The sequence below is a fragment of the Equus quagga genome, chromosome 4 (assembly GCF_021613505.1).
Source record: "Equus quagga isolate Etosha38 chromosome 4, UCLA_HA_Equagga_1.0, whole genome shotgun sequence".
NCBI classification, from domain to species: Eukaryota; Metazoa; Chordata; class Mammalia; order Perissodactyla; family Equidae; genus Equus; species Equus quagga.
Window position 1 is genome coordinate 41,817,287 of NC_060270.1, and position 19,341 is coordinate 41,836,627.

The 19,341-nt window shown below is 37.7% G+C and overlaps 1 protein-coding gene across 2 annotated transcripts in view; it reads left to right on the plus strand.

Moving 5' to 3' along the window:
- ZMAT3 (zinc finger matrin-type 3) overlaps positions 1 to 19,341 on the plus strand; it is a 31,747-nt gene extending 12,406 nt beyond the window's left edge. For both annotated transcript variants that reach the window (XM_046659224.1, XM_046659223.1), the window contains 4 exons: positions 6,660 to 6,779; positions 9,114 to 9,280; positions 9,394 to 9,494; positions 11,658 to 19,341. In XM_046659224.1, coding sequence (XP_046515180.1) covers positions 6,660 to 6,779; positions 9,114 to 9,280; positions 9,394 to 9,494; positions 11,658 to 11,866 — 597 coding nt within the window. In that variant the 3' untranslated portion in view covers positions 11,867 to 19,341. The remainder of the gene's footprint in view (positions 1 to 6,659; positions 6,780 to 9,113; positions 9,281 to 9,393; positions 9,495 to 11,657) is intronic.

Sequence of the window (19,341 nt, forward strand, 5' to 3'; positions counted from 1 at the left end):
TGTCGGTTTTTAATAGTATCCTAGCCTTTGCCTATTGCAGAATCAATGAGCTTATTTTACTTTCTTCTTCCCTTTTTCATTACATTGTTTCCATTGTGCAACATTAATCTTTTACCCTCACTTCCACCTTTTTTTTAGTCTTTGATCTACAACTATACATATGAAAATACTTACCATCAGCCCTTTTGCTGAAAATTTTCCAGTCAATTCTTGGTTGAATGAAGCTCTAATAGATTCCTCAAGAAGGACTTATGAGTACTGAATTCTTAAGGTCTTGTATGTTTGAGGATGTCTTTCCATTGCCTTAACACTTGATCCAGGGAGAGTTGGCTGGACACAAAATCCTTGATTCATTCTTTAAGTTTTTGAAAAGTGCTGCTCCATTATTGCCTTGTTTTGCATATTGTAGATGCCATTCTAATTCCTTTTTTTTGGTGAGGAAGATTGACTCTAAGCTGACATCTGTTGCCAGACTTCCTCTTTTTGCTTGAGGAAGATTGTCCCTGAGCTAACATCTGTGACAATCTTCCTCTATTTTGTATGTAGGACCCTGCCACATCATGGCTTGATGATCGGTGTATAAGTCCATGCCTGGGATCTGAACCTCTGAACCCCGGGCTGGTGAAATGGAACTTGTGAACTTAACCACTACACCAATGGGCTGACACCTCCATTCTAATTCTTTTGCTTTTGTAAATTACTCGATTTCTTTGCCTGGGAAGCTTGAGGACTTTTTTCTTTTTTTGTTGAAGTCTCATACCTTTTAAAAGATATACCCCAGAATTGGTTGTTCTGGGTTAATTTTTCCAGATACCTGGTATACCTTTTCAGTGCGTAGATTCAGGTCTTCAGTTATTTTTGGACAATTTTGGAGAATTATAGTTTCAAATATTGGTTCCATTTGATTGTTTTGTTTTTCTTCTTCACGGACTGCAGTTTTACATAAGTTGTTCCTTCTTTACTTATCTTCTCTTTCTATTGCTTCTCTCTGACCCTTTTAAATTTTTTGTTTGTATCATTTTTATTTTCTTGATTGGTTTTCTTCCTTCAACACCTCTTAGTATGTTTTTACTTGAGTCTATTCTCCTTTGGTATTTGTATTTACTTCTCATTTTTGATGTGACTCTCTTTTTCTTTTCTGAATTTAAATACCCTTCTTTTTATTTCTCACTATGTTTTGCCCATTTTTTAAGTATACATTTTGAATTCATGATTTAAGGTGCTTTTTCATATCCTCAAATTCTTGTTTGAATATATTTTATTCAATCTGAATTGTTGTCTTGATGGTTTTCTTTTGTTTCATGTTTTTTTCTTGGGGGGGTTCATTTGCTGAGATGTGTTGATTTTTTTTGGTAGTAACTTTGTAAAGGCTTAACTTTTCATCTGTTCAGTTTGTGGATTTTGGGTGGTTTATGAGATTCTTAATTCCATGGCAGCCTCTTCTATAACTGCAGCAGGGTCCAGTTCTTTAATAATTTTTGTCCTTTTTGGTGGTCAGGGGGAGGTTCGTATGTCCTCTGGTTTTCGTTCTGTTTGTTTTTGTCTCGGAGGATGCTAGCTTTTCCAGTTTTGCTTCTTTTCCTCCTCTTCACCTTCCAGTTGCCAAAGGGTGCTTCTCCCTTCCTTTTGCCTTTTTCTCCTCCAGAAGCCACTTTGAAGAGAATCACTTCAGATCTTGTGTACATTTAAGCCCCTCTCCAGCAATCAGTGACCAGATCATGCTTTAGTATTTACAGCCGTAGGGGACTTACTTTTTCTAGTGGAGGTTATAAAGCAATTTTGGGTCTGCTGCCAGCTCCGTCTTCTCTCTTTCCTGCAGTTTTTGTCAGACTGCTCTTGCTTACTGTGAAGCCTTGTGGCAGGAGCATGAGTGGTTGCTCACTGGGGTTTGATGTTTTTTCTTTTTTACCTACAGTTATTTCTAAGTCTGGGCATTTTGTGGCTTCTAGTTGTGTAGGGGGCATGGTTTTTGTGTAGTTTTATTTGTTTATCTTGTTATTCTCCATTGTTTGTAGAAGATATATCGGGAGATGCAAATCTAGGCAGCCACTACCTAGCTATCTGGAAGCTCTTGGGCGAGTTTTTAACTCTCTGAGCTTAGTGCCCTCATATGTAAAATGGGGATAATAAGTATACCTACTTGGTAGAGATTTCATGAGTATTAAAGGAGATAATATTTATAAAGTATGCGAACACTGCATGTCACATAAGTGCTCAAAAATTGTTAGTTGCTATTACTATCATTATGTATGGATGCAATATCTGCTTGAATACTTCTGTGGATACTGCTTTGGAAATAAAATATGTGATACTGTCTAAAGTTGACCCCTCCCACAGTACTGTGTATCTCATCTTCTTCTGCCGTTTTGTGGCCTGTGCTCCTGGAGCCATGCTTTAGCTCCTGCTTCATCTGTTCTTCCCTTTTTACTGATTTCTCCCGTTGTCATGCAAACAGGGCTTAAGTAAAACCCATCTTTAAAACAGTCCTCCTTTGATTCATCTCCCCCTCTCACTCTCTACCCTATTTCTCGCTCCCTGTCCTAGTAGAGCTCTTCTAAATGGTTGCCTATACTGGTTGTCTCCATTTTCATGTTTCCCATTCTCTCCCTAAGCCACTCCATTGGATCTTTTATCATCTACTCCTTTCCTGAAATGGTTCTTACCATCGATATTCTTGACTTTTGTCTTTTCAAATCCAAGCATTACTTCTCTGTCCTGACCTGGTGAACCATTTCCTTTTCTTGTTGGTGGTGGTTTAAAATTATTATGAAATACTTCAGACATAAAAAAGTATTAAAAATAATATAATGAACCTGTGTATTTGCCCTCTGGCTTAAAGAGTGAAAATTATCAACTCAATTGAAGCCCCAGTATCCTTTCCCAATAGTTTCCACTCTCGTGCTCCCAGATGTAGCTGCTGTGCTGAATTGGTATTTATTGTTATCCCACTTTTTTTTGTACTCTTGCTATATATGTGTTTTTCTATATCATATATAGTATTTTTTCCATGTTTTTAACCCTCATATTAAACAGATTATTCTTACATGTCTTCTTTTGTGACTTGCTTTTTTTATTCAACATTTTGTTATGAGAAACATTCATGTTGCCACTGCAAGGCCTTAGAATGTTTTTCACTGTAGTGTTCCATTGTGTGACTAGGCTACAACATATCCATTATCCTGTAGTTGGACACTTAAGTTTCAGTTTTCAGTGGTTGCAAACAGTCCTTCTAGGAACGTTCTTGTAGCTGTCTCCTTCTATGTGTGTTTCTGTTTGGTAATACCTGGAAGTAAAAGTTCCTGAGTCATAATGTATCTAAGTAGACTCTTCTGTTGAAATACCTTGTTCTAGGCTTCCAGGATACTATACTTGTCTGGTTTTCATCTTACTTCACAGGCCAGGCCTTCTCAGGCTCATTTTCTAGATCTTCATTCTCTACTGCACTCTGTATGATAGTGTCCCACAGCTTTGTCTTTGGTTCTCTTCCCTATAGTGCCAGCTTCTAAGTTCTGATCTACTCTGATTTATCCCCCATGTTGGTCCCAAGATGATCTTATCAGGGGCAGTCTGGTCATGTCACTGCTTTGCTTGAAGTCCTTCAGAGGCCCCCTACTGACTGCAAAGTCCAAGTTCTGTATCATGGACAAAACCATTAAGGATAATGTCTATCAACTCCTCACTCTTTAGAGGATCCTGAAGACCGTCTCTCCAGCAGGCAAGACCTTTGCTCAGACACTTTCCTCTCTTGACAGTTTTTTTCCCCCTCACTGCTTACCTGCCTGGTAAACTTTTGCTCATTTTAAAAGATGACTCAAATGTCCCTCTTTTAGGAAAGTCTTCCCTGACACATTCAGGCAGAAATGAGAAATTGCTTCTCTGTGTTCGAAATGAGAAATTGCTTCTCTGTGTTGTCCTGGCAGTTTATTTTTTATCTCCATTATAATACTTGATTCATTTATCCAACACATATTTATTGATTGCCTGCTATATGCTGGAAATTGTTCTAGAAATTGGTGATAAAACAGTAAACAAGATAGACAAGGTCTTTATTTTCAAGGAGTCTACACTCCAGGGGATAGGAAAGAGAAAAAACAAGTAAACAAAGTTTTGTTTTAGATAGCGATGTCTTACTATGGTAAAATAAAACGAGGCAGTATGGCCATGTGATGGAAATGTGTGGGAGTAGTGGGGGGTGAGAGATGGGTTTGACACTTCAGATTGAGTGAGAAGTTGTTTGAGTTGAGACCCGAAAGATAACAATAAGCTAGCCATGCAGAGATCTGAAAAGAGAACATTCCAGGCAGAAGGAACAGAAAGTACAAAGGTCCTGGAGCTAGAATGGTTTTTGCGTGTTTATGGAACAGAAAGAAGGCCAGTGAGGCAGGAGCATGATGAGAAAAGGGAAGGGGTGCTGTATGAAATAAAATTAAAGAAGTAGACAGGGCCAAATCATGTAGGGCCCTCTAGGTAAGCTCTGTCAATTTTTTATTTCAAATGCAGTGGGAAGCCATTGGAAGATTTTGAGTGAGAGAATGACATGATGTGATTTAAGTCTAGAATTATCACTCTGACTGAGATGAGGAGAATTATAGGGAGACAAGAGGGAAAACATAGACCAGTTAGGAGTTGTTACCTACTGCACATGAAAAGCGTTGATAGCTTGGATGACTCTGGTATTTGTAGTGTCCATGGAAAGAAGAGGAAAGACTTTGGGTATATTTTGGAGGTAGGCTGGAAAGACTTGCTGATGGATTGGATGTGTTGGTTTTAAGGAGGGATGGAATCAAGAAAAGGACCCTTGGACTTTTCTTGAGTAACTGGGTGGATGGTGGTGTCATATACTGACATGTGGCTACCTAGTGGTGGTGGCAGTGATGAGAAAGTTCTGTGGGGGAGGAATCATAAGTTAGATTTTAGATATTTTAAGTTGGATGTACCTCATAAGACTGTAAAGTGTGGATGGCAAGGAGGCAATTGGATATATAGCTCTTGAGGTCAGGGATTGTCTTAGTCTGTTTAGGTTGCTATGGCAAATTAACATAAACTGGGTGGCGTAAGCAACAAACCTTTGTTTCTCACAGTTCTGGAGGCTGGAAGTTGGAGATGGGGGTGCTGCCAGCATGGTTGGGTGCTGGTGAGGGCCATCTTCCAGATTACAGACTGCCGACTTCTCCTTGTATCTTCACATGGCAGAAAGAGGGTGAGGGAGTTCTCTGGCCTCTTCTTAAAAGAGCACTAATTAGGTTCTACCCTCATGACTTAATTGCCTCCTAAAGATCCCACCTCCAAATACCATCACATTGGGATTAGGTGTCAACATCTGAGTTTTGGATGGACACAAATATTCATCCCATAACAGGGATGGAGATAGATAACTTGGGGAGTCACCACCTTATTGATTATATTTTTAAACTGTGAGATTGAGTAAAATAACCAAGAGGTTGAGTGCAGATGGAGAGAGAAGAGGGCCAAGGGTAGAGCTTTGGACACTGCAGTGTTTAGAGAATGAGAGGTAGGGAGGTAAGAGGGAGTCGTAGAAGACAACAGAAGGGAGTATCAGTTGTGTCACACTGTTTAGTTAGAATATGACGAAGGCACAGACGTGACCACTGGATTTGACTCCCTGCAGGTCCCTGTGACCATGGTAAGAGCCCCTTGGGCATCCCAGTGGTCAGAAGGTGGAACTTAGCTCATTACTTTAACTGCTCATGGATCTGTCTCCGCTAGAGTGTGTGCGGTCCTGTTTATTTCTAGGGCTGAACATATGGTAGATGGTGAATAAATGTCTGGCTGCCGGTTTGAATTTTACACTGCAATTTAAAGAATCATATACTCTTTACCCTCATTTAGAATGCTTTTAGGCCACTGACCCTTCCCACCAGTTTATATCAATTCAAAGAATATAATCACATGAATAATAAACAGAACACAACCAGAGAGGCAAATGCATTTTCATAGAGGTTCACAGTGCATCCTGAAGCCGTCGTGCTGTAGTGAAAAAAGGCCTTGCTTTGGACTCCAAAGGCCCGCCTCAAGCTCTGGCTTCTCTGATGCCCTGCTGGAGGTGTCAGAGGCAGGTGCCCCACACTCTCTGGATGACAGTTCCTCAGCAGTCCTATGTGGATAATATTAGCAAATTCCTCGTACAGGATTTTGTGAGCAGCAAATGAGCTAATGCACATGAGAGTCCTTTGTAAGTAAAAAGATACTCTGTAAGTGCTATTTTTGTAAAAATAATTGGATTATCCATTTCATTACTGATGTATAAAGTAGATTAGATCAGAGTGTCATGAAATTCATATTTAGGCAGTGGCATCTGAGGGACAGCAAGTTGGGGGAGGACACAGATCCCTGGAAAATGTGATACTTTTCTAGAAATATATAGGAAATTAATTTCTTCTGGCTTTGTTCCCTTATCTTTCCCAGAGAAATTTAATCATTTTGTTAGAATCAAAGAGTAGACTCTTTTCCTTGAAGATCTAGTAATCAAATCTAGCTAGTGGTCTGTTTACCCCAGTGTTACATTTATCCAAAAGAATAAAATGTAGTTAGTATTGCTTCTGTTTTTTTTTTTTTATTTTTTTTTTCAGTGAATACATTGATTCACTCAATTTGATAAATTTTCCTCATGGTGATTACTCATTTCATTTTACTTCTAGGGTAAAAATCATGGTAAGAAACTCCGAAATTACTATGCAGCAAACAGCTGTCCCCCTCCTGCCAGGGTGAGCAGTGCCGTGGAAGCTGTGGCTACTCCAGCGGTTCCAGTCCCTCCGCAGGTGAGACACGTGTATCTGGGTGGAAGCTGTCCTGGGCACAGATGGTCGTGGATGAAATTTGTGGGCCATGGGCCCATCTGTAACCACTCCTCCAAGATCTTACTTGGTGCTTTTCACTCCTTGAACTCACATTCTGGATTTAATGCATACCCAAATCCATGGACCTTGAGATTTCTCATTCACTTTGGTTGTGATGCCTCAAATGATGAAACACTTTGTTTTGTGAGTCTTTATGCATTTCTCAGAATTCTGGGTTAAGTGACCCTGAGTGTTTAGGCTAAGCCCTGAATGAAAAGAGAGATTTTTAAATATTTATATCTTTATTGCAGTTAATTTCATTTACCTTGTATTTTGCCTTCCAGCAAGATCAGTTTCTTGAGGTTGCCCTCTTCTTACCTCTTACAGGCAGAGAGCCTGCATAAACCCTCTCTGGACTTTGGTATGATGACGCACACTTGAGAGCCAAGTTCCTTTCACTCTTTGGAAGATAGAGCAGGTGTTTTAGGCAAGATATCCTGCATTTTAATAGCCTCTGAAATATGCATTCTACTCCTTAACCTGTCTTTGAAGTATTAACTGTCTGTAGAACAATACAATGGTCATAAATAATAATAGCTTTAATTGAGTACTTACTATGCCAGGCACTCTGCTAAGCACTTTTCATGCATTACTTCATTCAGGGCTGGATTGGGATGAGGTGAGGGATGCCCTCGACTTAGGCACAAAATTTAAGAGGGAGCCAAAAACCCAGTCCTCCATCAAGATAAATATTTTAATACAATATTTAAAAAATTCAAAATTAATGTGAAAAAAATCAATGGTAAACAAAACATCAAAAACTGAAACACAAGCTAAGCATTACTGAGTTTCTGTTTGCGTCAGGCCGCAATGTAGCTTGGCATGGCACTGTTCCTGATCCTATCTTTATTTAAAATTTTGATATTTTGTTCCTCATTGATTTCTTTTTTTGCGTTGTGTGATTTGTAAAAATATTCCATTAAAATATTACTTATCTTGATTGCTGAGTTTTTTGGATGCTCCCTTAAATTTTGTGCGCATGGAAAGTGCCTCATTGTACTCCTGGGCCCTGACTTATTTAAAGCTCACAACAACTTAGCGATATTCGTTTTCTTACTCAAAGTGTAGTCCATCGGCCAGCAGCATGAGTGTCACCTGGAAGTGAGTTAGAAGCTCGGGTAAGCTAAGTAACACGTGGCGTTACACGTTTTGTAAAGTGGTGGAGCAAGAATTTCTTTCTACCGTACACTGCTACTCCTAACCACCACAGTATAATTTTACTTTTCTGAATGTCAGTTTTCCAGTACTTAAAGTGTGGATGGCAATACCAGCTGTTCCTCTGTCCTCATGGATTTGTGGGGTAAATGAGATGTGTTAAAAACCCAGTTAGAGGGCAGGAAAATAGTCAGAGCGAGCTTCGGGCAGAATAGTTGTCCCGGTACTGATTCCTGCAGGCTGCCCGGGAACTGGATGGCTGCTCCTTCTCAGGACTGTTCTCAGCCCTCTCCGTCCTCCTGGGCAAACTGCCCTCGCCTTCTTTCATAGCCTGGCCCTTCGCAGTTTTTGAAGACAGCTATCTTATCCCCAGAAAAACCTTCCCCTTCAGCTGAAACAGTGCTGTTTCCTTCAGCTGGTCCTCGTATGATACGCTTTCCAGACTCTTTCTGGTGTGTGTTATCGTCCTCTAGCTAAAATCTAGTTTGTCGTTTTTTGCTAACCCAACAGTATTTGAGTGCATGCTATCTTGCAGGCACTGTCTTAGGTTTCTCTCAATTCGTTGTTTCCCAACCTGAGTACCATGGTCTGGGTCTGCTGGTTATTTCCTCCTAATTCTGTTATATCTGTAGCTAAGTTGTAGCCTCTCTGAGGGCAGGGGCTCACTTCTTAATATATGTCTACATCCCTTCCGTGTTAGATAGCAAGCCCGAGAAACTGGCGTTCAACAAATGTTTGTTGGTGGATTCTGGGCAGACTTTACTCTTTCTGGTAATGTGACCTTAGGCCTTACCTTTACTGCCCAAAATCTTCCATGCTGGGTTTTTAAACTTTTTAAAAAAAATTTCTTCAATGGAGATAGCAATGAGCTATTCATCTGTTTGACACGTAGGTGGTTGTCATGCAAAATCATGATGAAGTGTCTCCTAGGCTTGCTTGCTTTCTTTTTTTGCAATGAGTTATTTTCTTTCCTTTTAAAGCTGAGTGCTTGTGGTCATGCCATAACCTTCGGTTATTTTTGCTTCTTAGAAGGAACTTTGAGGTGAAGGAGGGAATAAACTCCATGTTTTTTGACCTTGTGTTCTGTGTCTTCCACATCAGATGGGCTCCTTTAAGCCGGGAGGCAGAGTGATCCTGGCCACCGAGAACGATTACTGTAAGCTCTGTGACGCCTCCTTCAGTTCTCCGGCTGTGGCCCAGGCTCACTACCGCGGGAAGAACCACGCCAAGAGGCTCCGGCTGGCGGAGGCTCAGAGTAACTCGTTCTCGTAGGTATTGCCGTTTTCTCTGAGGCCAGTGTTGTGTGAGGCTGTCTTTGGAGAAAAAGAATCGAAAGGGATCCTTGCTGAGAAGTCTAACTTTTGAAATTTCTTTTTTCCAGGGAATCCTCAGAGCCTGGTCAAAGGCGGACCCGGAAAGAAGGGAATGAATATAAGATGATGCCTAATAGGAGAAATATGTATGCAGTGCAGAATAATGCAGGTACTCCCTGGGCTCCGACAGACCTCAGCTGCATTCTGCAAATGGTCTTCTTTATTTTGATTTCCTTTATAGATAGCCCTGAGAATTTGGGGTTAGCTATTGTTTTGTTGAATTGGTCTGGTGGCTTTTCAAGCTGCTTTTTATTTCTGGTTGTATTTATTTCCTATTTAGTATATTATCTCTTTTGGTTTTAAACCATAGTGTATGTTTTAAGATCTCTTATCATAATCCCTTTATGCTGCTGGTATTTGCCAGCTGAGAAATGTGAAATACATCGTAAAAATGGGATATTTGGTTTAAAGTTGCACCATGTTAAATTCCCGTTTGTTGGGGAAAATAAAAAGATTATTGCAGTGGTGTTTAACCAGTGTGGTGAATAAGAACTATCTTGGGAGTTTTTATAAAACACACATGCCTGCACCCTGACTGAGAGGTTTTTAATCGGTAAATTTACAGGGCGGCGCAAACGTGTGTTTTGAAAATGCTTCCTCAGGGCTTCTGACATACACCTTCAGTTCAGAACTACTAGTTTATAGGAACGTTTTCTGCATTTTCTGATTATCCTCAGTAGGGAGAGTAGGACTGAGTCATCCCTCATCCTCCTGCTGCCCCAGCCTGCAGGGCATACACGTGCCAGCACAGGTCATTCACGTGAACAGTTAAACAAGTGAAAAACGAAGTTTATTGGAAAGGCAAGAGAAGCATAGAAAAAAGGGATAGATAGAAAACAGGGATATATAGAAAGGGATATGTACAATGTAATATAATTAATAAAATTCTAAACATATATCAGTAATTACAATAATGGTAAATTTACTAAAGTCCCAGTTAAAAGACAAAGATTATAAGATTACATGAAATGAAGGAAGCTGAGATAGCTGTATTAATATTCAATAAAATAAACTTTAGGACAGAAGGCAGTTTAGACTATGTTCTCTGACCAGAGTACAAGTAAATGAAATGTCAATAACCAAAATATAAAAAGCCCCACAAAATTTGTATTTGTTTGGAAATTTTTTTTTTTTTTGAGGAAGATTAGCCCTCAGCTAACTGCTGCCAGTCCTCCTCTTTTTGCTGAGGAAGACTGGCCCTGAGCTAACATCTGTGCCCATCTTCCTCTACTTTGTATGTGGGATGCCTGCCACAGCATGGCTCGCTAAGTGGTGCCATGTCCGCACCTGGGATCTGAACCAGTGAACCCTGGGCCACCGAAGCGGAACATGCGCACCTAACCACTGCACCACTGGGCTGGCCCCAGTTTGGAAATTTTAGAACACTTTGAAGCAACTCATGGGTCAAAGAAGAAACTATACTAGAAATTAAAAATTCCTAGAACCAAACAGTAATAAAAGTATATCAAAATTTATAGGATGCAGTGAAAGTAATATTTTGAGAAAAGCCTTAAACATTATAGTAGAAAAGAAAAGCAGAAAATTAATAAGCTAATGGTCCAACTTAAGAGGTCAGTTATATAAAAAGAAAAAATTATCAATAATTTACCATTTTTGTATGTCATTTTAATCTATTTTTTTAAATAGAAATGTGATCATATTTTGTGATAGTCTTGTTTCATTTAATAGCATATTGTAATCACATTTTAATGTAATTAAAGAGTTTTCATTATTTTTAGTGACTGCATAATTTTCCATTGCATTTATTACCATAATTTTTCAAATTGTGTTTTTTGATCTCTCCTCTCCCCACTTCCACCTATAAAAGCTTTTATAAACACTGATGAAAGAAATAAATGTCCTTGTTGATAAATCTCTATGCAAAAATTTTCAATATTTTCTTAGAAGTAGAATTTTTGGATTAAGGAGTTAGTATAATTATAAAACTTTCCATATAATGCTTGGAAATTAAATTATTTTTAAAATTGCATTCACTTTCTTAGAGACATTGTCATTTAGAGTTTGGGTTTGGCTCCAGAATAACCTTTCTGACAATAGTTAGAGGAATCATTTTAGCTTTTTAGATTGAACTAGTATAAAATTGTAATTTAAAAAAATCCATTAGCTTCCCATTCATTTAAAGCTAAGAGTCTGTGAATTTCATAATTTGAACTTAGAATTACAAATTGCAGTGATAATTGATCAAACTGTCATCATTCACTTAGTGAATATTTTGAAGTGACTACATTACTTTTATCTCTTGCTTTCCCAGGTCCTTACTTCAATCCCCGCTCTCGGCAGAGGATTCCACGTGATCTGGCCATGTGTGTTACTCCCAGTGGCCAGTTTTACTGCTCAATGTGTAATGTTGGGGCTGGCGAAGAGGTGGAATTCCGACAGCACTTGGAGAGCAAGCAACATAAAAGCAAGGTGTCGGAACAGCGGTACAGGAATGAGATGGAGAATCTGGGATATGTATAGTGATGGTTGTATCCAGATAGAGCAGCTTGTCCTGCCTGTTGTTTGCCTTCTGTCAACGTGCCCTGCTTTTGGTCCTTTTGATATGAGTACATTTCTCTGCTTAATGTTGTGTAACCTGCAGTGGTACCATGAGATGTCAAAACTGGGGAAGGAAAAGAACGTGCTTCTTAGGTCATGATGCTTTTGCAGGTCCGTTGTGTTGAGCTACTTAGAGCATGTGACCTACCTACCCCATGAGAAATAACTTTTTATCTTGACCAAGATCTGGTCAACTAGTAACCTGACTACTTAGAGCTTTAACTATTTGAAAATTTCATCTTTTGTAATTTTAGTTTTATGTACCATTAAGTAAAGAATATTATTGAGTTCTCACTTCAGATCACAACAAAAACACAAGCAGAGATTTCAGTTTCCTGAGGCTTCTTTAGAACCATCACCTCAACTCAATGCCTTGTAGGATTGTGTAGGATATAGTGTTGTAAACTGCATTAAAATCTCTCCCAGGATGCTTTTTCCCCTTATCATGTCCTCCCATTATTGAAATGCAGGTTTTCTTGGATTCAGACACTCCCAATGTGCTTGTGGACTTCCAAACAGTGAAACTTCATTTCCAGTTGTGGATTTCCCATGTTTAAATGCCACCTTCTTCCCTCCTCTTTTTTTTCCCCCTAGTTGAATTAGCTTGTCTAGTAAGCTCATTTTTATGCCCCAGCTGTGTTGTGGGGTTTCCAAGCCTCACATTTGAATATCCAGTGAGTTTAAGATAGATATGATATTTTTTTAAAAAATATTTTTCAACTGATTTTAGGAAATGTAAAGATGTGTTTGATTTTTCAGTTTAGAGTTACTTCATTGATAGTAACATGTATTTATATGATGGCCTCAATCATGAGTTCAGATCTCTTGATATTTGTTTTGGCAGACTTTTCAGATAAACTGATCCTTACATTTTACTTACATTCTTTTCTGTCTTGCTGGTTTGTTGGCTGTCCTGAAAAATACCACTGCCTTACTGTTTCATAGATAGAGAGGAATTTTAAAAAGTTAATCAAATTTCAGTATCATCATTTCCAGTAGAAAAATACATGAACTTTGGTTTCATTCTTTATAATTCAGCTTCCATGAAGATAATAGAAATACATTATTGATTATTTTGGTATGTGATAATTACAGCAGTATTACTTTTGTTTTCTGTTTTTAAAATAAGAAGCTCTAGTGTATATCTAGATTAACTAGTGGAACACTCTATGAACTTTGACTGACTGTATTTTATCGACTTACTGTATTTATGTGGATAAGACCGGTGCTCATCCATACTTCTTTTGAGAGGCCACATTCACCAGGAAGTTTATATTGAGCAGTATCTTTGCACTATGGTCAATTCACATTTGATTGCTTATATTATTAATTAAATATAAAACTCTTGTTTTTCCTTGAGAATTCTGTAGGCAAAGAGATGGAGAGAAGGGAAATTATAATCATCATTCCTTTCCTTTAATGCTTCTGAACAATTTTTGAACAACCTAGACCCATACTTAAAATTCAGTTTTGTGATTAACCTCTGGTACAATATACAGTTACTCTTCTGTTGAAGTGGTGGTTTTTTGAAAAGTAGAGTTGTTTAGTAATTTTTTTCTTCTAGACGCGGAAGAATGAAATAATGTCCTGTTGCGATTCTATCTAGACCTGTGACTCTTAATCTAGAAACTCTTTTTGCAGTAATCTATAAAGTACAGTTGGTTAGTTTAGGGCAATTTAGAGCTTATTTTGTTGGTTAGTAGGTTACTCATTTTGCTGCTAAGTATAATTTTTTGGTAGATTTTAATACTATAGTGCTGGCCACTTGGTTCTATGATTATTTAAAAATCTCATTTTTTCCCCCCCTCTCTCTCTGTGTATGTGTGTGTATGCATGTATGTATGTATATATACACACACACACGCACACATATATATATAAAACTATGTGTATATAGTTTTATGTGATACCATAGAGAAGATTCCATTGAATCCTTATTTCAGAAAATAGTAAAAGATTGTGGATAAGAATTTACATTTTGTAAAAGTGGCATTCATTCACTTTCAGTTTTTGCTTTACAAATAAAACTAAAGGAAGGGTTTCCCCCCCTCTGCCCACTTAATGATTTCATGATATTTATACAAAAAGCAGTGGACTTAAGGCCTTGATGTTTTTCCTGGCCTTGTGTATTCAGGTTTCCAGTCTCCCAGTGCCCTTAATGGATGTTATGAATGCATAGATGCATCTTCTTTTAAAGGAAAAAGTTAGATTTATAGTGTTCCTTCTTACTTGCTGTATTTTTTTGCACTAAAAGAGAGCTATGTGTTTGTTTTATACGACACTTTAGATACCATATTGCCTACAATACTCGGTTTGCTCCTTGATTTCCAAACTCTAGGAAGTTGATGTTCCATGCAAAGTTCCGTGATCATTTATAGAGGTTACATACACATCCCTCCCAAAGAATCTCAGATCCCTATGACAGCGGGTTGTGTTTTGGGCTTGTTACCTTGCAAAATTCTCCTGTGTTCCATAGGTGAAACAAAGGGTGACAGAGGTTGCCAGAAAGGAAATGCCTAAATAAATACATCTCTGCATGGTACAGTTTCTCATACTCATGCATTCCTGAGAGACAGTGTTTTTTCCCTGTCAAAGAAGGCTGTTACTACTGCAGTCAGTGGTACGTGATCTCCGTTGGTTTCATTTGTGAAGTCCAGTCCTGCTCTGTAATATGCTTTAGCGTTTGCTCCCTGTCCTCCCCAGGAATCACGTGAGTATCTTTTTATATGCTGTATATAAGGACGGACAGAGGCCTAAATGACGGAAAACCTTTAGTTAAATGAGTTAAGTAGATTTCAGTAATCATCTGCAAGAACTCATAGCATCCAGGTCTCTTTTCTCTGTGAATATTTTCATGTGAGTTGTCATTCAGAATCAATGTTAGAAGACAACATTTAGGACCTCTTCTAAGATATTGAGGGCAAAAAGTCATAAAGGAATAATTCCATGTTCCAATTAAAAGATTGGATTGCATATGCCTTCGAAATGCTTTTTTCAAAAAGTTAAGCTACAAAACTGAGTGTGCCATGTAATCCTTTTGACTCGACACTGACCAGAAAATAGTTTGTTGGTCTCGTCTTTGTATATCACGTGCTGCAACTTGTAAATAGGTGCATGTTGTTTATTATGATTGTTTGTCTGCTTGTCTGTTATTGCACTGAATTCTGCAAGGTGAATATTTTTTTATACCATTCATTTTGAAAAAGTTCCTTCTTCAACTCTTCTTCACTATTTCCTCTTCTAATTAGTTGGTAAATTTAGAAAACCATTTAAGATTTTTGAAACCCTGAGATTGAATGAAGAAGTGTGGCTGTCTGAGATCAACCTATGTCCCTCTGACTTAAACAGCTAAAGGGAAGCATGAGATCTTCCACCTTATTTTACAAAGCTGTTCTACAGAACTAGTATGCTTGCTTATAGCTACCATATCTACACTTTGAACAAGGGTAAAAGGAGAAATTATATATATATATATATATATATTTCATGTTTATATATAAACATATATACAGTCATGAGCCACATAGTGATGTTTTGGTCAATGATGGACTGCATATACGATGGTGGTCCCCCAAGATTAGTACCATGTGGCCTAGGTGTGTAGTAGGCTATACATCTAGGTGTGTGTACGTACACTCTATGATCTTTGCACAGTGACAAAATTGCCTAATGCTGCATTTCTCAGAACGTATCCCTGTTAAGTGTCGCATGACTATATATATCTATATATCTATATATATATAAACATATATGTATATTTGGTTAAATCTTCCTCTGTAGATAGATTTGAAGGATTAGCAGTGGAATTTGATTCTTTCACGCCTGAAGTGGCTGAGACTATGAGCAACGACAGTTTGAGGACTGTCCAGTGACCTATGTAAATGAGTCTTGCTTGTGTCAGGGGACACATGGAACCGTTCAACACGGTATCCTTCACAGACAGGCTTAGGGATGCTGGGTTTGAAACTGAATCTCTTTTGTTTCCTTAGTGTCGGAATTTAGGCTGGAAGTGCTCTCTAAAGCACTTGGTGAGTCATATACTAAGGATGTTAGAGCTGCTTTAGAAATAGAGAAATGTTTTGTCCATATAGGCAGAAATTTAATGCAGGCTTTGAACAGATGTTTAAAAAATATTCCAACTTACCACCTATTTTTTCTTTTTGTTTAACCAGCCAGGTTAGGAGTTTCTTACATAATAAAGAGTGTTTTGTTGTTGCTTTTGTTTTTGGCGGTGGATTCCTAACATTGTGAGCTGTTACTGTCAGTCTAGCTGAATGGACACATAGCTGTGTAAATAGCCTCTCATTTGACATTTCTACTGATAGCTGTTTGACTTTTTCTTCCCATTATGAATGGGAGAATCATTTGTAAACTCCCATTCTGGGTCGCTACCAAAAAACATACTGGCTTATGGTCCTATGGGACCCTGTCTCCGTTAAGCCCAGAATATGAGTGCCTTTAGCAAGTTTTCGCATTTCACAGAGAGAAGAGTCGATAGAATTATTGCCATTATTCACAATTCATAAAACAGGAGCTTGGAATAGCAAAGGTTGGCGTGGATTCTGTGTTCTACATCTTTTTTTTTTCCTTAATGCAATCTCAATTTGATATTGAATAAAACTACCATTATTGATCAGGAACTGTACACCCTGAAAATGAATCCAGTTGTCCCAGGTTGGGCAACAGTCATAGATTATTTTTCACCTTGATCTGTGTTACATTTATATTTAGTGAATGATAGAGAGGGGGGTTGGGGAGGAGCTTGCTGCCGATTTTTGGGAAAACATTATTCCAGTGGTCTTTTTCAAACTTGTCTATTCTATAGAGAGGAGAAAATTATGTATTTGCAAATGAAGTATGTGAAGAGATTGCTTTTCACAAGATTTATTGTGTTAGTTCATCTCTATGTTAAAAAAAGGCATCTTCACAAATCAGATTTGAGGCCTTTTAAAGCAAAATTTTCCCTACTTCAATTAATTTAAAATTCTAAATTGAGTACTTTGAGTTTTTAAAACACATTTGTAAATTAATTTTGTTGTAGAAATATTAACATTTTCCTCAACACTTTATTGTGAAAAGTTTCAAACATACATCAGAGTTGAAAAAATTTTTACAATATACCCACCACTAGATTCTACCATGAACATTTTACTATATACTTGTATTATCGTATATCCGTCCATTTCTCTATTCATCCATCAATCCATGGAGTTTTTTTTAATTTATATATTTTGATGTAAATTTCAGACAATACATTTCCTTTAAACACTTCAGCATAAATGTCATTAACTTTAATATTTGTTTAAATATTATCTTTTAAAAAGCAGTGTATGAAGTTGATAACCTGAGCCAATTAAGATACAGTTTTTTCTCCTGTGGACTTAAGCCTTCCAGTTTCTGTTTTTGTATGTGCTTAGAGGGAGGGAAGACAGCTTTTCAAACCGAAGTTTTCTGGTGTTGGTCATTTGAAAAGCTTAGTTGTCATACATTTTAAAGTTTCATGATAAGAATTTTTTCTTTACCCCTCTTCTTATGACGTATTATGAACTATGCAGCTTCTTTAAGAAACTGTAAATTACTGATTGGGGTTTATTAAATCAGCTTATACCTCATTTCAACCTATTGCTGCTTTTCTCCATGTTATCACGTCTCCTTTCGTGATTGTCACCTGTTCTGCCAGAAAGTAGAGAGGAGTAGAGTCAAACCCGTAGATGGTTAGCTGTTTTAAACAACTCTAGAAAACAGATTAAATGGTTTAGAAAGTTGAAACCATTAATTTATCCAAAGCCTTTGCATTCCCTGAGAATTGTAATTGCCCATGCTTCCTCTAGCCATAATTAGCAAGATTAAAAACGATTGTACTGTACAATGAGTTGTTGAAATTGTGAGCCTTAGTAACCATCTTTAGCTTTATTCTAGTACTGTTTAGAAAAATTTTTTGACATATGCCTTTATTTTTGTGTCAATTTTTTGTGGACAAAATCTGAAGAATTTAAGCAACTTGCTCCAGGTCATGAAGATTGAATGGATAAGTCAGAATTGAAACGTCAGTATTCCTGATTCATATTCTTGTGCTTGTTTGTTCCTATTCACGGCTTCCAAAATAGCTGAACACTTCCTTTGGGGCCCTTAAAATGAAAATATGTATTTTTACTAATTAGACTTTCATTTTTAGGCATCTCATGATTCTTTGAACTTAAGGATGTTTTCATGGTCACATTCCTCAATAAGCCAATGCAATTGCTCAATATTTCACTTCACTGTTGAATACTAATAATGCAGTTTTCATCAAATTTCTTTTTACATTTAAATGACCATGATTCACACAATGCTCTTTCTATGTAAGTGCTTAAGTGACCCCCTCACTAGTGACAACAGATGTTCTCTATCACTGATTACATGTATATTCTTTACATGATATATTTTTTTAAGGAAAAGTAACCCCATGTGTCAGGATGAATGATATTATCCTTGTGCAAAGCACATATAAAGTTTATTTCTACTCTGCAAATCTGGCATTTCCAGGAACAAAACTCTTTTAGAGTGGCTAGTTGTCGTTTCTCCTTCTTTTGCTACTTGAGCACCTTTCTGTGGTTTTGTAAATCAGTGTGTCATTTTGTAAGAATGTCATGTTGATTCTCTGTTCCTTGGTGTTCACCTTGTGGTATCCTCGGCTGATCATCATCTGTTTAGTTTGGGTATGGTGTGTCTGCTTTGAAATGCCTTACTAGAGATGTCCAACTCTGCTCTAATGCATTCCCTGTATTTGCTAGGACAATAAGTTGCCTCTCTTGGATGTATGCTCTAGATCCAGAAGCAAACTGATTTTGCCTCCACTGTTCAGGTTGCATCTTAGTGCAGTTATTGTTTTAAATTAGAGAATAAAATCATGAAAAACCAAGGGTGACTTTAGAACCCTTCATTTAATGGCATGGCACACTTTTAAAACCGCTTCTGCTATTTCACTAGAACAATATCTCTGGTAAAGGATATAGCTTATAAATGCCAGCCCAAACTGTATGAAACTGGGATTGCTTCCTAAAATTTTCTGCAACTGTCGTACAGGGGCTTAACATCTGTGTATGCTGTTGGGGCCAAGTGCCAGTCACTGCTTTGGAAATCTGTGTTCTGGGGCTCCAGAAATGACAAAAGTGTCGTGGGATTAAAACCAATCAACTGTGAATTGTGAAATTGAAATTGCTCTTTTGGTTTTATTTTCTTCAGCATATTGAATATAGAAATCTGAAAGTTATTTAAAATTTACACTGCTTATGTTGATGGCTCATTTTGGCTGTGTATCCTCACTTATGTAATGATTTCTGATAAAGGCTTGACGTTATTATAACAGGCATTTTGTGTTCAATTTAATAAAACAATTTCTGAGTCTTGTCTGCAAA